The sequence below is a fragment of the Haliotis cracherodii genome, unplaced genomic scaffold (genome assembly GCF_022045235.1).
Source record: "Haliotis cracherodii isolate W230 unplaced genomic scaffold, xgHalCrac1.p SCAF_13, whole genome shotgun sequence".
NCBI classification, from domain to species: Eukaryota; Metazoa; Mollusca; class Gastropoda; order Lepetellida; family Haliotidae; genus Haliotis; species Haliotis cracherodii.
The window spans coordinates 9,590,494-9,608,095 of NW_027266268.1; the positions used below are offsets into that span (position 1 = coordinate 9,590,494).

At 42.2% G+C, this 17,602-nt stretch overlaps 1 protein-coding gene across 1 annotated transcript; it reads left to right on the plus strand.

Moving 5' to 3' along the window:
* Nucleotides 1-1,489: 1,489 nt before the first annotated feature.
* On the plus strand, nucleotides 1,490-13,049 carry LOC139459589 (proteasome subunit beta type-7-like). Its single transcript, XM_071241147.1, has 8 exons — nucleotides 1,490-1,562; nucleotides 3,813-3,894; nucleotides 4,176-4,273; nucleotides 8,096-8,236; nucleotides 9,449-9,564; nucleotides 11,103-11,161; nucleotides 11,545-11,696; nucleotides 12,577-13,049. The coding sequence occupies exons 1-8, from the start codon at nucleotides 1,501-1,503 to the stop codon at nucleotides 12,692-12,694; spliced, it is 828 nt and encodes a 275-aa protein (XP_071097248.1). The 5' UTR covers nucleotides 1,490-1,500; the 3' UTR covers nucleotides 12,695-13,049.
* The last annotated feature ends 4,553 nt before the right edge of the window (nucleotides 13,050-17,602 follow it).

Here is a 17,602-nt window from a genome sequence, read left to right on the forward strand (position 1 = left end):
TCTGCTTTAGGAACCTTTGTAAGGCAATATGAGTGGTGCTACTACTAACTATACCAGTAATAAATTCATTAATTGAGCATCAAGTGAATGACGACAAATGCACAGGTGTAGGGTTATACCAGTAAACATGGATGACAACAAGGGAGTAGTAATCATATTTCTGAAAAACACGCAATCTGAAACCCAAAAATGCTTTCACTGCAGGGATACTTTTTTTTTAACTATAACCATCAGTGATATTCCCAAATAAAATCCGATGAGCTTCCATTGTTTGTTTTTTTTCAGTTTGTTTAGGTTGGAGAAATTAATTAACATACGCCTTTTGTAATACTGTATTGAAATCTTCAAAGATCAAAGTTCAGAAATCAGTTTCCAGGCATGATTATAGATATGGCCTCAACGTTTATTTATGCGGTCCTGGCGGACGGTAGCCCAATCTCGCTCAATTGCGTTTGCAAGAAAATCGACTAACGGCTGCTAGTGCATCCAAGTGGGCAGTGTTAGATAGCTAGGAAGAAGCCAGAGATTAGTGCCCCTTTAACCACTAGGCTGGTGGGCTGTAAAAGGCTTGTCGTAAGATGCGACTAACAGGATCTTGCTGACTTGGTTGATGCATGAGATCACAATTGTGTGGATCAATGCTCATGATGTCAATCACTGGATTGTCTGGTCCAGACTTGATTATTTACAGACTGCCGTCATATAGCTGGAATAATGCTGAGTGCGCCATTAAACAAAAAACACACACACACACACACACCACACCACACACAAAACACACACACACACCGCTAGGCTGGCTACCCCACTGCCCCGGCTATGGTTCAAAGAAGTTAATCACAGTGAACATGTCAAAACACCAATGAAATTGAAAAATAAATAATTTACCACACCTGAAAAACGGCACAGGGTGTTGACATTCTATCATTAAAGTGTTACATTAACAGTCAAGGTGGGTAATTACTGTTACATTAATGGTGTTTTAGATGAATGCTCGTTTGTGTCATTGTTTTCACTGAAGGCATGTCAAAATCTTTCAAAAATGGCATATGTTTTTTGCTTGATGTTAAAAGTGGGTTAAAAGTGAATTATTTTAGAAAGGTGATTGTGATTACTTACAGGATAATCCTGTCAAAAATATCAAGGGGCATCTTTGTTTGAGTTTGAAAACATGACATGCGCCAATCCTCGTGGCAGTCATGGTAAAAAGTAGATACAGCGATATTCTACTTCTGTCACGACTGGACATTTAACAGATTAAAAACGAACGTAGAGATACTTTGCATTCACCTTGACAAGTATATAATACCAGCATTTGAAACCTCCGCTTCTCGTGATTGCACCTCTGCACACCGTCTGGCTGTTTATCTGCGTGGAGTTCATACGCGGGAGCTAGTGGCGCTGTTGAGAGTTGACAAGTATTTTCGTAAGGAGTACTAGAAATATTCAGCCAATGAAATTGTTAAAAAGCGTATTCTCCGGGGTTAGTGTTTCAGAAACATGGCCGCCGCTTTAGCTACAGAGTTGCCCCAAGGAGGGTTTTCTTTTGAAAACTGCAAAAGGTTTGTAACGAAACAATATAAGAATATATATGAGTAATGCAGTACTATAATTCTATCAGCTTGTGGGTTAACTCAAGAAAGTATTCTTCGGTTCTTGTTCTTTTAGTTCTGTAAGTAAGCATCTGAACATGAGTAGACAGATTTTAGCCATGTTGCATTGTCATCTTTAGCCGGTTATGTTTGCTATTTTTCTGACTTGGTAAACAATTCGGTTTGATTTCATAAATATATAGTATTTGCTACGAAAAGATATGACCGGAAGACTGCTGTTTATGGGTTGCACCTACATAGCGCTAATTGGCTCCAGTTGTACTTCTCACTTCTCTGTGCTCTGGTTCGTCTCTCCGATCGTTAGGTTTGGCTAAGGGTAGGGGTATGACTATTATATTGATACAAAAAGAAAATTAAACATTATCATTGAAAAATATCTCTGAGATTGAGAAGTAATGACTTTTGACAACCTCATTTCATATGGTATCTTCCTTAACTTTAGCCCCTGAAAACAACATTTACTAAAATACTTGTGAAAGAATATATTACAATTTAAAAACCATTGCAATAATTACCAATAAAGAAATTGCACGTCCCATTCTTTGACCACCATGAAAAATTGCCATTAGTGTAGTAATACACTCAAAGTCATTTTCAACTACCTTACTGTGTTAGAAATTGGGGAGCACCTTTAGAATACAGTACCACAACTTCTCGTGAGAACGATCTCTGCCGTAGGTCACATGTCACAAGACAAGCAACCAGTTTTATTGAGAATCCGTCGGACGCGAACCCGCGACCTTCGGATTGTTAGCCTGACAGCTAACCGACTGAGCTACGTCCACACTGTTAAACTTAGTGCAAATTTACCTAGTTATGCCTATGACGTTACGGAACTGAACGAAAAGGGTCGAATAGGTGACGGACACTTACGAAGGTTACGGGTAGGCATGGTGTCTCGTGACTTTAGTCTACAGACACTTACGAATGATCCCGATGGCATTTGGCACACTCGTCCCATTCCGTAATCTACAAGATACCGGGTGGTGAGGAATGAGCCGATATGCCGCGAACTGAAAACGGCCTAGGCGTCAGACGTCGAACTCGCGAGTGCGCATGAATGATATGGTATTTAATAATTCGTCGGGTGATTTTTGTGACAGAAAAGTGTGGTAGGGAACACTGTAAGGATATGTGGATAATAATAAGGAACGATGGAGGAATGAGCATGACTAGTGACGACACAACGGTGAGTTCGCTTTTGAATCAGTAATGAAAAATGTAGCCGGTGAAAGTGGCTTGTGTGAATGTTCCAGGACAGTTTCCAGTAGCCAAAATATTCGACACAAAACCATTTCATCATTTTTACTCAACGTTTTTTGTGGGAAGAATATAAGGAGCCGCTATATAATCTTCAATAGCCCCTAAACGAGTACCTAGCCCCTAACCCTAATGATCGTAAAGGGGTGATTGATCGTAAAGGGGATCCAAGGGTTAAGGATAGAGTTCGGGATAACCTACCCTAACACTGGCGACATTTGGATGTGTTCAGCACCACTAAATATCCCAAACAAACTACATTCTTGTGCATAATAATTAAAATTAATGCACCGAAAAAATAATATATGTATATTAGTTCCCATTTATAACCCTTTTAGCCACTTGAATTTCGAGAAAAACGAAATAAAAAATAAATAAAAAATAAAAGTGCTTTCGTAAACTAGCGCTTGCTATAAAATGCACCGCCGCAGGCTATATTCAGTTAACAAATATTCAAAACTCTCCACAGCGCTTGGCGTATTCAATGACATTTCGTGTAGAGATGATAGATCACTGAGAGGAGCTTATGCACACTCGATGACCCCTGACGTCACAGGGCATTGTTTCGCCGGTGTGACTGGCAACTAAATACTACAAATTACGTCATAGGGTATGATCACGTGTTTGAAAAGTTTGTGGTACTGTATTCTAAAGGTAGGCCGAAATTGGCACTAGTCACATAGTCCTTGCCAAACTGCCCAGTAGAAATTTGTTATTTTTATGGGTTTTTCTATGTGTTTCCATTCTAAGGACTAGTGGACTAAAATTGTTAGTGTCTGCTGCTGCCTTACTAAGCTGACATGTGCAGTTGCAAGCAACATGTTTTAAAACTTTTTATATACCTACAAAGTGAAAATAAAACATTCGTGAAAATAGACATAACCATCATTACCTTGATCATGTTGATAACAGATAATATGACGTTCCTGTTTCTTGCAGGAACTTGATGTTAGAAAACCAAGGGTTCAAGGCTCCCAAGGTTTACAAAACAGGAACAACTATTTGTGGTGTTGTCTTCAAGGTAAGTGACGTCACACACCTGCAAATTGTACATGCAGGTATTATACCTATGCTATACCATGTTTGCCTTCTGACGCTTTCATGAATGCATTGCATCCATATTTTTTCCCTTGTCAAAAGCCAGTAGTGCCAATTGTAAATTGTCTCTCTGTCTAGTAGAAAGTTCAGCCAATACAACCTGTGTTCTAAAGCCAAGGTCAGGCTTGTAGACTCAAAAGTGTTCAGCACAGACTGGTGTGAATTGTGTTCTCTCATGTTATCCTGTGTGTTATCTGTTTACAGGATGGCGTTGTGTTGGGTGCAGATACAAGGGCAACAGAGGACACTGTGGTTGCAGACAAGAACTGTGCCAAAATACATTTCATCTCCTCTAACATTTAGTGAGTACTGGAACTGGGTCCCGGTGGAGATTATCACTCAGTGATAGCTGTTGATAACTTTGTTGCTGGGCAAGGTGTAGCATTGTAACTAATGTCTTTGTTGCTAGGTAAGGTGTAGTACTGTAACTGTCGTTTTTACTAGGCAAGGTGTAGTACCTTAACTGATGTCTTTGTTGCTGGGCCTTGGTGTAGTACTGTAACTGATATCTTTGTTGCTGGGTCAGGTGTAGTACTGTAACTGAAATCTTTGTTGCTGGGCAAGGTGTAGTACTGTAACTGATGTCTTTATTGCTTGGCCAGGTGTAGTACTGTAACTGATGTCTTTGTTGCTTGGCCAGGTTTAGTACTGTAACTGATGTCTTTGTTGTTGGGCCAAGTGTAGTACTGTAACTGATGTCTTTGTTGCTAGGCCAGGTGAAGTACTGTAACTGATGTCTTTGTTGCTATGCCAGATGTAGTACTGTAACTGATGTCTTTGTTGCTGGGCAAGGTGAAGTACTGTAACTGATGTCTTTATTGCTGGGCGAGGTGTATAGTACTCTAACTGATGTCTTTATTGCTGGGCAAGGTGAAGTACTGTAACTGATGTCTTTGTTGCTGGGCGAGGTGTATAGTACTCTAACTGATGTCTTTATTGCTGGGCAAGGTGAAGTACTGTAACTGATGTCTTTGTTGCTGGGCGAGGTGTATAGTACTCTAACTGATGTCTTTATTGCTGGGCAAGGTGAAGTACTGTAACTGATGTCTTTGTTGCTGGGCGAGGTGTATAGTACTCTAACTGATGTCTTTATTGCTGGGCAAGGTGAAGTACTGTAACTGATGTCTTTGTTGCTGGGCGAGGTGTATAGTACTCTAACTGATGTCTTTATTGCTGGGCAAGGTGAAGTACTGTAACTGATGTCTTTGTTGCTGGGCGAGGTGTATAGTACTCTAACTGATGTCTTTATTGCTGGGCGAGGTGTATAGTACTCTAACTGATGTCTTTATTGCGGGGCAAGGTGAAGTACTGTAACTGATGTCTTTGTTGCTGGGCGAGGTGTATAGTACTGTACCGTATATCGCTGTGTATAAGGCGACCCCACGTATAAGACGACCCCCCTGTACACGCCTTAAAAATCAACCCAAAATCCTATACTCCGTGTATAAGGCGACCTGGAATGAAACACATCACAAGTCTGACTGATATACCGGTAGAAGATTTAACGTGCTCTTGCCGACTGTAACGTATTTCGCACACGGACATCACAAATTAGTTAGTTAGTTACTTTGGAGATTTAATGTGCGCTTTCCGACTGATGCGTATTTCGCACACATCACAAGTGCGCACACAAACCTTATATATGCAATAAAAATATGTTTATCTTGCGTTGTTTTTTTTCTACAATGATAGGTCGCGTGTGTAACTCCGGCACACGTTGCCATTTTGTGTTTACACGGTACGACACCAAATTGGTGCCCGTAAAATAAAATTCATTTATGAAGTAATAACATATAAGAGACAATGGTGAGTAATTTAATCGCCAATTAACTATGTTGTAACTAACTAGGCTTATCTTTGCTCCACATTCAGCGTGTTTATTCCACAATCACTTGTACACACCGTCTCCAACACTTGTTAATACAACTGTAAAAACAGCAGGAATTGAATTCAGCTTCACCGGTTATCACATGTTAGGTCACATGTGCAATATGCAAATGATTACCGGTACTTCCGGCTCTCTACTCACGGATGTTGATTGTTTTACCGTGTCAGGTGGTTTGACAATCTGCATCGAGGAGAGGGTCATTTCAACTTTATTTGCAGAAATTATTAAACTTTATTCAAGGAAAAGAGATACAAATCATGTTTATGTATGGAAATAGTTATTTGAACAGTTATTTAGGACGAAATGCGAAGTTTTATTGTCAAATGCTGGGCTGGCTATTGGACGCCGGTTGACATCGCCAGTGGAAAAAAAATGTGAGATCTTCGACTCCGTGTATAAGACGACCCCCCTTCTTAGCCCCCTCATTTTAGGTACGAAAAACTCGCCTTATACACAGCGATATACGGTAACTGATGTCTTTGTTGCTGGGCCAGGTGTATAGTACTGTAACTGATGTATTTGTTGCTGTACAAGGTGTAGTACTGTAACTGATGTCTTTGTTGCTGTACAAGGTGTAGTACTGTAACTAATGTATTTGTTGCTGGGCCAGGTGTATAGTACTGTAACTGATGTCTTTGTTGCTGTACAAGGTGTAGTACTGTAACTAATGTATTTGTTGCTGGGCCAGGTGAAGTACTGTAACTAATGTATTTGTTGCTGGGCCAGGTGTATAGTACTGAAACTGATGTCTTTGTTGCTGTACAAGGTGTAGTACTGTAACTAATGTATTTGTTGCTGGGCCAGGTGTATAGTACTGAAACTGATGTCTTTGTTGCTGTACAAGGTGAAGTACTGTAACTAATGTATTTGTTGCTGGGCCAGGTGAAGTACTGTAACTAATGTATTTGTTGCTGGGCCAGGTGTATAGTACTGAAACTGATGTCTTTGTTGCTGTACAAGGTGTAGTACTGTAACTAATGTATTTGTTGCTGGGCCAGGTGTAGTACTGTAACTAATGTATTTGTTGCTGGGCCAGGTGTATAGTACTGAAACTGATGTCTTTGTTGCTGGGCCAGGTGAAGTACTGTAACTAATGTATTTGTTGCTGGGCCAGGTGTATAGTACTGTAACTGATGTCTTTGTTGCTGTACAAGGTGTAGTACTGTAACTGATGTATTTGTTGCTGGGCCAGGTGTATAGTACTGAAACTGATGTCTTTGTTGCTGTACAAGGTGTAGTACTGTAACTGATGTCTTTGTTGCTGGGCCAGGTGTATAGTACTGTAACTGATGTCTTTGTTGCTGTACAAGGTGAAGTACTGTAACTAATGTATTTGTTGCTGGGCCAGGTGAAGTACTGTAACTAATGTATTTGTTGCTGGGCCAGGTGTATAGTACTGAAACTGATGTCTTTGTTGCTGTACAAGGTGTAGTACTGTAACTAATGTATTTGTTGCTGGGCCAGGTGTATAGTACTCTAACTGATGTCTTTGTTGCTGTACAAGGTGAAGTACTGTAACTAATGTATTTGTTGCTGGGCCAGGTGAAGTACTGTAACTAATGTATTTGTTGCTGGGCCAGGTGTAAAGTACTGTAACTGATGTCTTTGTTGCTGTACAAGGTGTAGTACTGTAACTAATGTATTTGTTGCTGGGCCAGGTGAAGTACTGTAACTAATGTATTTGTTGCTGGGCCAGGTGTATAGTACTGTAACTGATGTCTTTGTTGCTGGGCCAGGTGAAGTACTGTAACTAATGTATTTGTTGCTGGGCCAGGTGTATAGTACTGTAACTGATGTCTTTGTTGCTGTACAAGGTGTAGTACTGTAACTGATGTATTTGTTGCTGTACAAGGTGTAGTACTGTAACTGATGTCTTTGTTGCTGGGCCAGGTGAAGTACTGTAACTAATGTATTTGTTGCTGGGCCAGGTGTATAGTACTGTAACTGATGTCTTTGTTGCTGTACAAGGTGTAGTACTGTAACTGATGTCTTTATTGCTGGGCAAGGTGAAGTACTGTAACTGATGTCTTTGTTGCTGGGCAAGGTGAAGTACTGTAACTGATGTCTTTGTTGCTGGGCCAGGTGAAGTACTGTAACTAATGTATTTGTTGCTGGGCCAGGTGTATAGTACTGAAACTGATGTCTTTGTTGCTTGGCCATGGTGTAGTACTATAACTAATGTATTTGTTGCTTGGCCAGGTGTAGTTCTGTATCTGATGTGTTTGTTGTTGCTCAGCTGCTGTGGTGCAGGAACGGCAGCTGACACAGAGATGACGACTCAGATGATCTCGTCCCAGCTGGAGCTGCACCGACTCAACACAGGCCGCAAGCCACGCGTGTGTACAGCCAACAGACTGCTCAAACAGATGCTTTTCAGGTGATGCTCCTAGCTCAAGTCTAAACTCAGATACTCTTTGAGATTCCAGGGCAGAATAGATCCCCTATACCCATTGCTGCTCAAGTTCTTCATGTATCCAGCATGGGTTTTGTGGGGATTCCTTGGCAGAATAGATCCCCAATACCCATTGCTGCTCAGGTTCTTCATGAACCCATTATGGGATTTGTAGGGATTCCCTATACGCATTGCTGCTCAAGTTCTTCATGTATCCAACATGGGATTTGTGGGGATTCCTTGGCAGAATAGATCCCCAATACCCATTGCTGCTCAGGTTCTTCATGAACCCATTATGGGATTTGTAGGGATTCCTGGGCAGAATAGATCCCCTATACCCTTGCTGTTCGGGTTCTTCATTAACCCATCATGGGATATGTCACCTGTATGTGGGGATTCCTGGGCAGAATAGATCCCCTATACCCTTGCTGCTCGGGTTCTTCATTAACCCATCATGGGATTTGTAGGGATTCCTGGGCAGAATAGATCCCTTATACCCTTGCTGCTTGGGTTCTTCATTAACCCATCATGGGATATGTGGGGATTCCTGGGCAGAATAGATCCCTTATACCCTTGCTGCTCGGGTTCTTCATTAACCCATCATGGGATATGTGGGGATTCCTGGGCAGAATAGATCCCTTATACCCTTGCTGCTCGGGTTCTTCATTAACCCATCATGGGATATGTGGGGATTCCTGGGCAGAATAGATCCCCTATACCCTTGCTGCTCGGGTTCTTCATTAACCCATCATGGGATATGTAGGGATTCCTGGGCAGAATAGATTCCCTATACCCTTGCTGCTCGGGTTCTTCATTAACCCATCATGGGATATGTGGGGATTCCTGGGCAGAAAAGATTCCCTATACCCTTGCTGCTCGGGTTCTCCATTAACCCATCATGGGATTTGTGGGGATTCCTGGGCAGAACAGATTTCCAGTAGCCATTGATCTTCAGGATCTCCATAAGCCATTGTCAAATGTACCCTGACAGCGCTATCTGCATGCTATGAACCATTGCTTTACACAAATTACAGCTTTCTGTGATATAACTGCAATATTGTTGATGACATTCAGTATAAACCAACTTTCACATGCTTATTCTAGGAAGTGCTCACCAGTTGGTTTAAGAAATATTAACTCAGATGTAGAGTGGTGAATATTTATACATCAGAGTTTTGTTGATTTGTGTGATTGCAGATACCATGGTTACATCAGCGCCGCCCTGGTGCTAGGTGGGGTGGACTCTACCGGCCCCCATCTGTACAGCGTCTGGCCCCATGGATCAACAGACAAACTGCCATATGTCACCATGGGTAGGTGTTCCTGCATTCACCCACAGACAACATGCCATGCAGGCGGATTTCACACCCACCCACAATCAACGTACCAGTCAAATGGATTTTACATACACCCTCATACAACATAGCTGTCAGAGGGATTTCACATACCCCATAAACAACATACTAGTCAGACATATTTCCATACATCCCCACACAACATACCAGTCAGACAGATTTCAGATACAACTGCATACAACATACCAGTCAGATAGATTTCAGATACAACTGCATACAATATACCAGTCAGATAGATTTCAGATACAACCGCATACAACATACCAGTCAGACAGATTTCAGATACAACCGCATACAACATACCAGTCAGACAGATTTCAGATACAACTGCATACAACATACCAGTCAGACAGATTTCAGATACAACTGCATACAACATACCAGTCAGACAGATTTCAGATACAACTGCATACAACATACCAGTCAGACAGATTTCAGATACAACCGCATACAACATACCAGTCAGATAGATTTCAGATACAACTGCATACAACATACCAGTCAGACAGATTTCAGATACAACTGCATACAACATACCAGTCAGATAGATTTCAGATACAACTGCATACAACATACCAGTCAGACAGATTTCAGATACAACCACAAACAACATACCAGTCAGACAGATTTCAGATACAACCGCATACAACATACCAGTCAGACAGATTTCAGATACAACTGCATACAACATACCAGTCAGACAGATTTCAGATACAACTGCATACAACATACCAGTCAGACAGATTTCAGATACAACTGCATACAACATACCAGTCAGACAGATTTCACATTAACCTCTGTAAGGAAGACAATGTGACATGAACAAAGTGACTTTGTACCTCCCTGCTTCACACAACACCTACTCACAGTCACACATTGGATGCAGACCCATGAAGATCCAGGGTAGAATCGGTCTTCAGCAACCCATGCTTGCCGTAATTGGCGACTATGCTTGTCTCAAGAGGCGACTAACGGGATCAGTTGGTCAGGCTCACTGACTTGGTTGATACATGTCATCATATCCCAATTCCGTGGATCGATGCTCATGATATCAATCATTGGATTGTCTTGTCCAGACTCGATTATTTACAGACCACCGTCATATAGCTGGAATATTGCTGAGTGCAGCGTTAAACAACAAACAAACAAACATTTGCATTAAGTTAACCACACCAACAATATGTGTGGAGTATCTGATGTGTTTGTTGGGCATAGTCATCTAAGGAGCCACAATATGCTGTGCACACTTATGTCCCTTTGACGTGCTAGAATCAAGTAATTGTTGGTTGGAATGCCTAGTGTGCCAGTAATCCTTGAATGTCAGCACGGTTCTTGTGTTTCACCAAAGTACTACATGTCTGACACCTACATCTCTTTGGGCTGAAGTCATATTGTGGCTGAAATATTGTTCACAGTTGTAATAAGCCCAATGCTCTCACTGACTTGTTGATTTCTGTGCATGCATCCCATGTGTCTGTCTCTTTGATGTGTTACAGGGTCAGGCTCCCTTGCCGCCATGGCAGTTTTTGAAGATCGCTTTAAAGCAGATATGTCTGTGAGTATATTAATCAGACACGACTTCGTAAGTTATATCAATAGAATACATTGTGATATAAGAACAGGATTTGAAAAGTTTACAGGTTTTAAGGACAACCTAGAACGTGTAAGATTTGTACAAATATGCTACTTCATACCAAGGATAACCCCTGATTTGCTCCCAGAAAAAGTTATCTCCCTTGTGTTACTTAGATAAGGTTCTGATGCCACACAGCACTCTGTGTTGATAATGTTTGATTGTGAACATCTTGACTTAAAATGTGTTTGTGACCTGACCCACAATAAAGATTCCTGGAGTAAATTGGGTAGTCAGACTCTGTGCTGTGGCTGATTACAATGGCATGGATTGCATGGAATCACTTGTGTGTCCTGTGTTGACAGCGTGAGGATGCCATGCAGTTGGTGCGAGATGCCATTGCTGGAGGCATCTTCAACGACCTTGGCTCTGGCAGCAACATTGACGTGTGTGTCATCACCAAGGACAAGACGGAGTACATTCGGCCATTCGACCAGGCCAACCTCAAGGGAGTCAGGTAATGAAGACTGGGTGTTGGGTAATAGAGACTGGGTAATGCAGACTGTGTGTTGGGTTATGCAGACTGGGTGTTGGGTTATGCAGACTGGGTGTTGGGTAATAGAGACTAGGGGGTGGGTAATAGAGACTGGGTGTTGGGTAATGCAGACTTGGTGTTGGATAAGAGAGACTGGGTGTTGGGTAATGCAGACTGGGTGTTGGGTAATAGAGACTAGGGGGTGGGTAATAGAGACTGGGTGTTGGGTAATAGAGACTGGGTGTTGGATAAGAGAGACTGGGTGTTGGGTAATGCAGACTGGGTGTTGGGTTATAGAGACTGGGTGTTGGGTAATAGAGACTAGGGGGTGGGTAATGCAGACTGGGTGTTGGGTAACAGACTGGGTGTTGGGTAATAGAGACTAGGGGGTGGGTAATGCAGACTTGGGGTTGGGAATAGAGACTGGGTGTTGGGTTATAGAGACTGGGTGTTGGGTAATACAGACTGGGTGTTGGGTAATAGAGACTGGGTGTTGGATAATACAGACTGGGGGTTGGGAATAGAGACTGGGTGTTGGGTTATAGAGACTGGGTGTTGGGTAATAGAGACTAGGGGGTGGGTAATGCAGACTGGGTGTTGGGTAATAGAGACTGGGCGTTGGGTAATACAGACTGGGCGTTGGGTAATACAGACTGGGCAATGGGTAACACAAGGATCTGGTTTCACAAAGCGATCTTAGCACTATGACTATTCTTACTCCCATTCTTTAATATAGACTTGCATTGTGGAACAGGGCCAAATTCATGTCGTGATTGTATTGTTTGCCTGTATCTTGTGAGTTCCTGGGACCCACTTCATGTTGTGATTGTGTTATGACTATCTTGTTACTTCCTGTGTGCAGACAAGGCTCCTACCGCTACAAGCGAGGTACGTCGTCTGTGTTGAAGACTGAGGTGAAGAAAGTCGAGTTTGACGTTGTGCAGACCGATGTGCGACCCCAGGCTATGGACACCGACTAGACCAAGTTCTCAGTTCCTGGTGTGCTACAAGTACACATCTTTCCATCTTGGGTACATCATGCAGATTGTATAACTCATGACTTGACACAAACACAAAAAAACAACACTGTAAAATAGGATAGAGTTGTTGATATTTTGTATCGGTGTCAATTCCTGTGTTGGTAGCTGCCTCTCTAACATGGCACAGTAAATGTTACAAAACATTTCATCTCATAGCAGCATGGTCATTCGATACAGAGTTTTATGTGAACTATATCTAAGTGCTATGAAGAGACGGGTTCGATTATGTTTGTTAACAGTTCATGTCCAGCTGATGTCTGACAGCTGTGTTGTATGAATAAACCTTGTCACTGTCTGGTCTGGTCCTGTTGTGTGTGTACAAGCTCCTCACAGCGATAGTCCGTTTGGGGAGCTCTCTATGCTACCAGTCAAAACTCCCCACTGTGATAGGCATGCTTGGAGTTGAACTCGCAACCGAACGACTGTTATGTTTACAAACAAGTGACGACTGTCGTGACGCCGAAAACACTTACCACTGATAAATTACTTTGTTTGTCAATTTGAATTTCTATTTCATTAAAAGTATCATCTTTAATTGGTATAGTAAAAATGTAAGGGAGAAGTTGGTTGATTTTCCATTAGTCTGCAATCTTGAACCGATCTGATTACTAAAACAACAAAGTAAATTCATCTGGAAAACATGGTCAGTCGTAAACCTTTTCAAAATGAAACATGATGGCATTCCCAAAGACATAAACAATAGTATAAACGTTACTAATATGGGGTTAGAGGGCAAATTTCAAATTTTTTGTAATGGCAGCGCCCACACTGGTGGCAGCGATGTTACCGAGATTGTAACGAAGGTGTCACGCGCTGGGAAGGAGCTTGGTGTGTGTACTACTCAGTAGGGGCAGGTAGCATGGCCATTTGTCAGCAGTAATATAATAGTGTCTCCGACAGTCTGGGGGCACAGGTCACCCAATTGTCTTGGGAGCCATAATTTCGTTGTGCAGTTGCACATGCATGCCACAAACCTATGATCATGGGTTAGAATCCTGCCCTGTTATGTTTCTAGGTTTGTCAGCACCATACCTGTGTTTGTGAGTTTTGCCAAAGCAGTCAACGTCAGAGACCTGCATCACTTGGGCTTTCCTCCCCTATTAAGCTGACATGCCGTAATATAACTGGAATACTGTTCAAAGCGGTGTTGATCCTTTATACCCAACTCACACCCACTCTCCATCATCCTGGGGCGGTGGGGGTAGCCTAGTGGTTAAAGCGTTCCATCGTCATGCGGAAGACACAGGCTCAATTCCCAACATGGGTACAATGTGTGAAGCCCATACCTGGTGTTCCCAATCGTGATATTGAAGGGATATTGCTAAAAGCAAAGTAATACAATACTCACTCACTGCCCTGAGGATGTTTCTGGTTTGTCAGCACCATACCTGTGCGTTTGGTTTCACCAAACTTGTAAATGTCTAAGACCTGCATCACTTCAGGCTTTCTTCTGTCATCAAGCAATGACATGCGATTTAGCTGAAATACTGTTAAAGCAGGTCCATCTGTCACTTTGAGTGGGACAGGGCAGAGTTGCATCCCTTATTAACTGTCAGGATCTGCTGTTTGTTGGTTCAAATCCTGGATTTCTCCAGATTTTGCATGTCAAATTCATATAGCTGCTGACAAGATTGTACAACCATTGCCAGGGGTCCCTCATGGTAATATAGCCGAAATATTGATAAAAGCAGCTTCAAAAGCAACTTATGACTTTGAAAAATCGAGTATATCCACATATACTACTCAAAAGAAGTTAGGGACCACTCAATTCTTTCATATGACTACAGTTGATTTGTCAAGGTATGACAGATTAACTAAGTACACATTCCTTAACTTCTTTTGAGTAGTATAATGTCATGTGACTATGCAAGCCCTGTACTGTGTGGTTTCTCAGTGTTCTGCCCTGTACACTGATCTTAGCACTGTTTTTGAATCTATAAAATGTCTCCCTTTCATTGTAGCGAAATGTCTACCTTAGAGGTTGAAATTTGAGGTGTCTTAGAAAATACATCTGATATCTGATAAACACATTTATGACAAACGTTTTTAGTGTGGAGCTATGTTACCTGTAGTGCTAAACACTTTACATGTAACACTGAAACCTCGTGCTCCATATTCAATTCCTAATTCATCTTTGTTTACATGGAACCAAGCCATGCTTGCCGTAAGAGGCGATTATGCTTGCCGTAAAAGGCGACTTTGCTTGTAAGAGGCGACTAATCCGATCGGGTGGTCAGGCTCTCTGACTTGGTTGATGCACGTCATCGATCCCAAATGCGTGAATCGATGCTCATGGTGTCAATCACTGGATTGTCTGGTCCAGACTCGATTATTTGCAGACCGCCGTCATATAGCTGGAATATTGCTGAGTTTGGCGTCAAACAACAAAACAAACCGAGTTACCATACCATTGGGTGATAGTACAGATGTACGGATTGTACAGATTCAGATACGTCATCACCTGAGTCAGACGCTGGCTTAAGAAATCATCTGTAGAACAGCAAATACTTCTTCCTTCAAAAACCCAACCCTCCAATACTCGTCCCGTTTCACAGCTTTTAACTATTTAACCAATTATAATGCAGTACATATCTTTATCGCTACCCCGTCAACCCATATTTCAGTAAGGTACAATAACAGCAATATTTTGAGACCAACACAGGTGACATTTGCACCTGTGAGAATGTAGGGCCCCCTGTGGTGTCATCACCTCGGGGCAGGTGTTGGGTAATTACCTCAGGCTGTAAGCAGTTGCATACATGCATGACAACACACGGATAATTTCCAAGTTTATCATTATTTTACCTGTTAAAGTACCTTTTAAGGCTAATCGGAGTGACGGTACGGATGATGTTCGTTAATTAATACATGCTATTTTCTCAGCCCTATGATTCGTATTTATTAAATGAAACCAGAAAAGCATTTTTCGACATCACTTTAATGACCACTTCTTTTCTACACTTTTAGTTTAGTTCGACAGTAGGATTATTGACAAGGACGCACATTAAAAAACATACTGTGGATTTTACACGACAATATACGATGCAGTTATATGTAACTTATAATGCTTGAAAGAACGAATGATCATCATGGACTTGACATATACATACAAATCCATCAAGCCGGCGTAAACAAACACACTTGAAGATCCTGGTTAGAATGTGTCTTCAGCAACCCATGCTTGCCGTAAAAAGCAACTAACGGGATCGGGTGGTCAAGCTAGCTCACCTGATTGATGCATGTCATCGTATCCCAGTTACTTTGATCGATGCTCATGATTTTATTCACGGCATTGTCTGGTCCAGACTCGATTATATACAGACCGCCGTCATATAGTTGGGATATTGCTGAGTGCGGCGTTAAACAACAAACAAACAAACAAACAAACAGCATTCACAAAAGCTGACAGCAGTTTACCAGGCACTGCCGTCATGACAAAAGGGAAGTAAACGCTGCTTGGGGAAGGTATATATCTGGGTGTGTCCGCTCCATGCCATCGTCATCTCCACCGGTTTGAGTTAACTACGGTCCTCCTCCGTGACTACAAACAGCCGCAATGTCGTCTCTTCTTTTAACCAACAGCCTAAAGCAAAGTCATGATACCAAGGAGAGTATCGAAACATGGTCTTCGAATGTCATAAGTATTGATAAGTCTGGTCGATAACATTCATAAATGAAGGTTTTGTTTGAGCATTTTTTTGACATTTTCTGTGACGTTTTTAAGGAAATTGAATAGATGAAATATGTTTGTAATCAAATTTCCATTCACCCAGGTTACACCCCAGTGGGATTATCCATTGCTTGTAGTCAGTGTGGACTATGCCGTAAAATGCGACTATGCTTGTCGTTAGAGTCAGTGAGTGAGTTTGGTTTTACGCCGCTTTTAGCAATATTCCAGCAATATCACGGCGGGGGACACCAGAAATGGGCTTCACACAATGTACCCATGTCGAGAATCGAACCCGGGTCTTCGGCGTGACAAGCAAACGCTTTAACCACTAGGCTACCCGACCGCCCCTTGTCGTTAGAGGCGGCTAACGGGATCGGGTGGTCAGGGTCGCTGACTTGGTTGATGCTTGTCATCGTATCCCAATTGCGTTGATCGATGCTCATGATGTGAGTCACTGGATTGTCTGGTCCAGACTCGATTATTTACAGACCGCCGTCATATAGCTGGAACATTGCTGAGTGTGGCGTTAAACAACAAACAAACAAACAAAAATGTGGACCAAACTGAGGATGTGGTGGGGCAAGGTCCCTTTTTCCCATCACTTGTGTTCTATTCTGTCACTGTAACCCAGGGGTGGTCACTCATGCTGTCAACCACTGGTTCGTCTGGACCTCGATTGCTTTCTGGCCGCCGTGATTAATTAAGCTGGTCTAGTCATCACTGCGACTTGTAAGCACGCCTACTCACCATCACTGTACTATATATAACAGGTGTCATTTCCTGAGCGTTGTGCTTCCTACAGATGTTTCCTGCTTGCATTGACATCTATGCTTATAACGATGCCCAGGGACCCGTTCCACAAAGCAATTTTAGATCGTAATTCCCATTCTTTAATACTGACTTGCGACAGTCGTAGCCCTAACATCTATTTGTGAAACAGGGCCAAGGCCTGTGTTGGGAGTTAAATCGCACAATTATGAAACATCTTGACAAATTATGCACATATTTCGGGAATGTTTTCCCAAAACAGATTTATTGCTGGGATTGGCAACATAACATTGCCAAAAACGACATAATCATTGCTTTCGAAGAGCCTGCACAAGCAGGGTCGAGTCTCCTGGCGCTGCTGGGTGTGCGCGTTGTTCAACAGCCATGACGTCATCGGCTTGTTATCTATA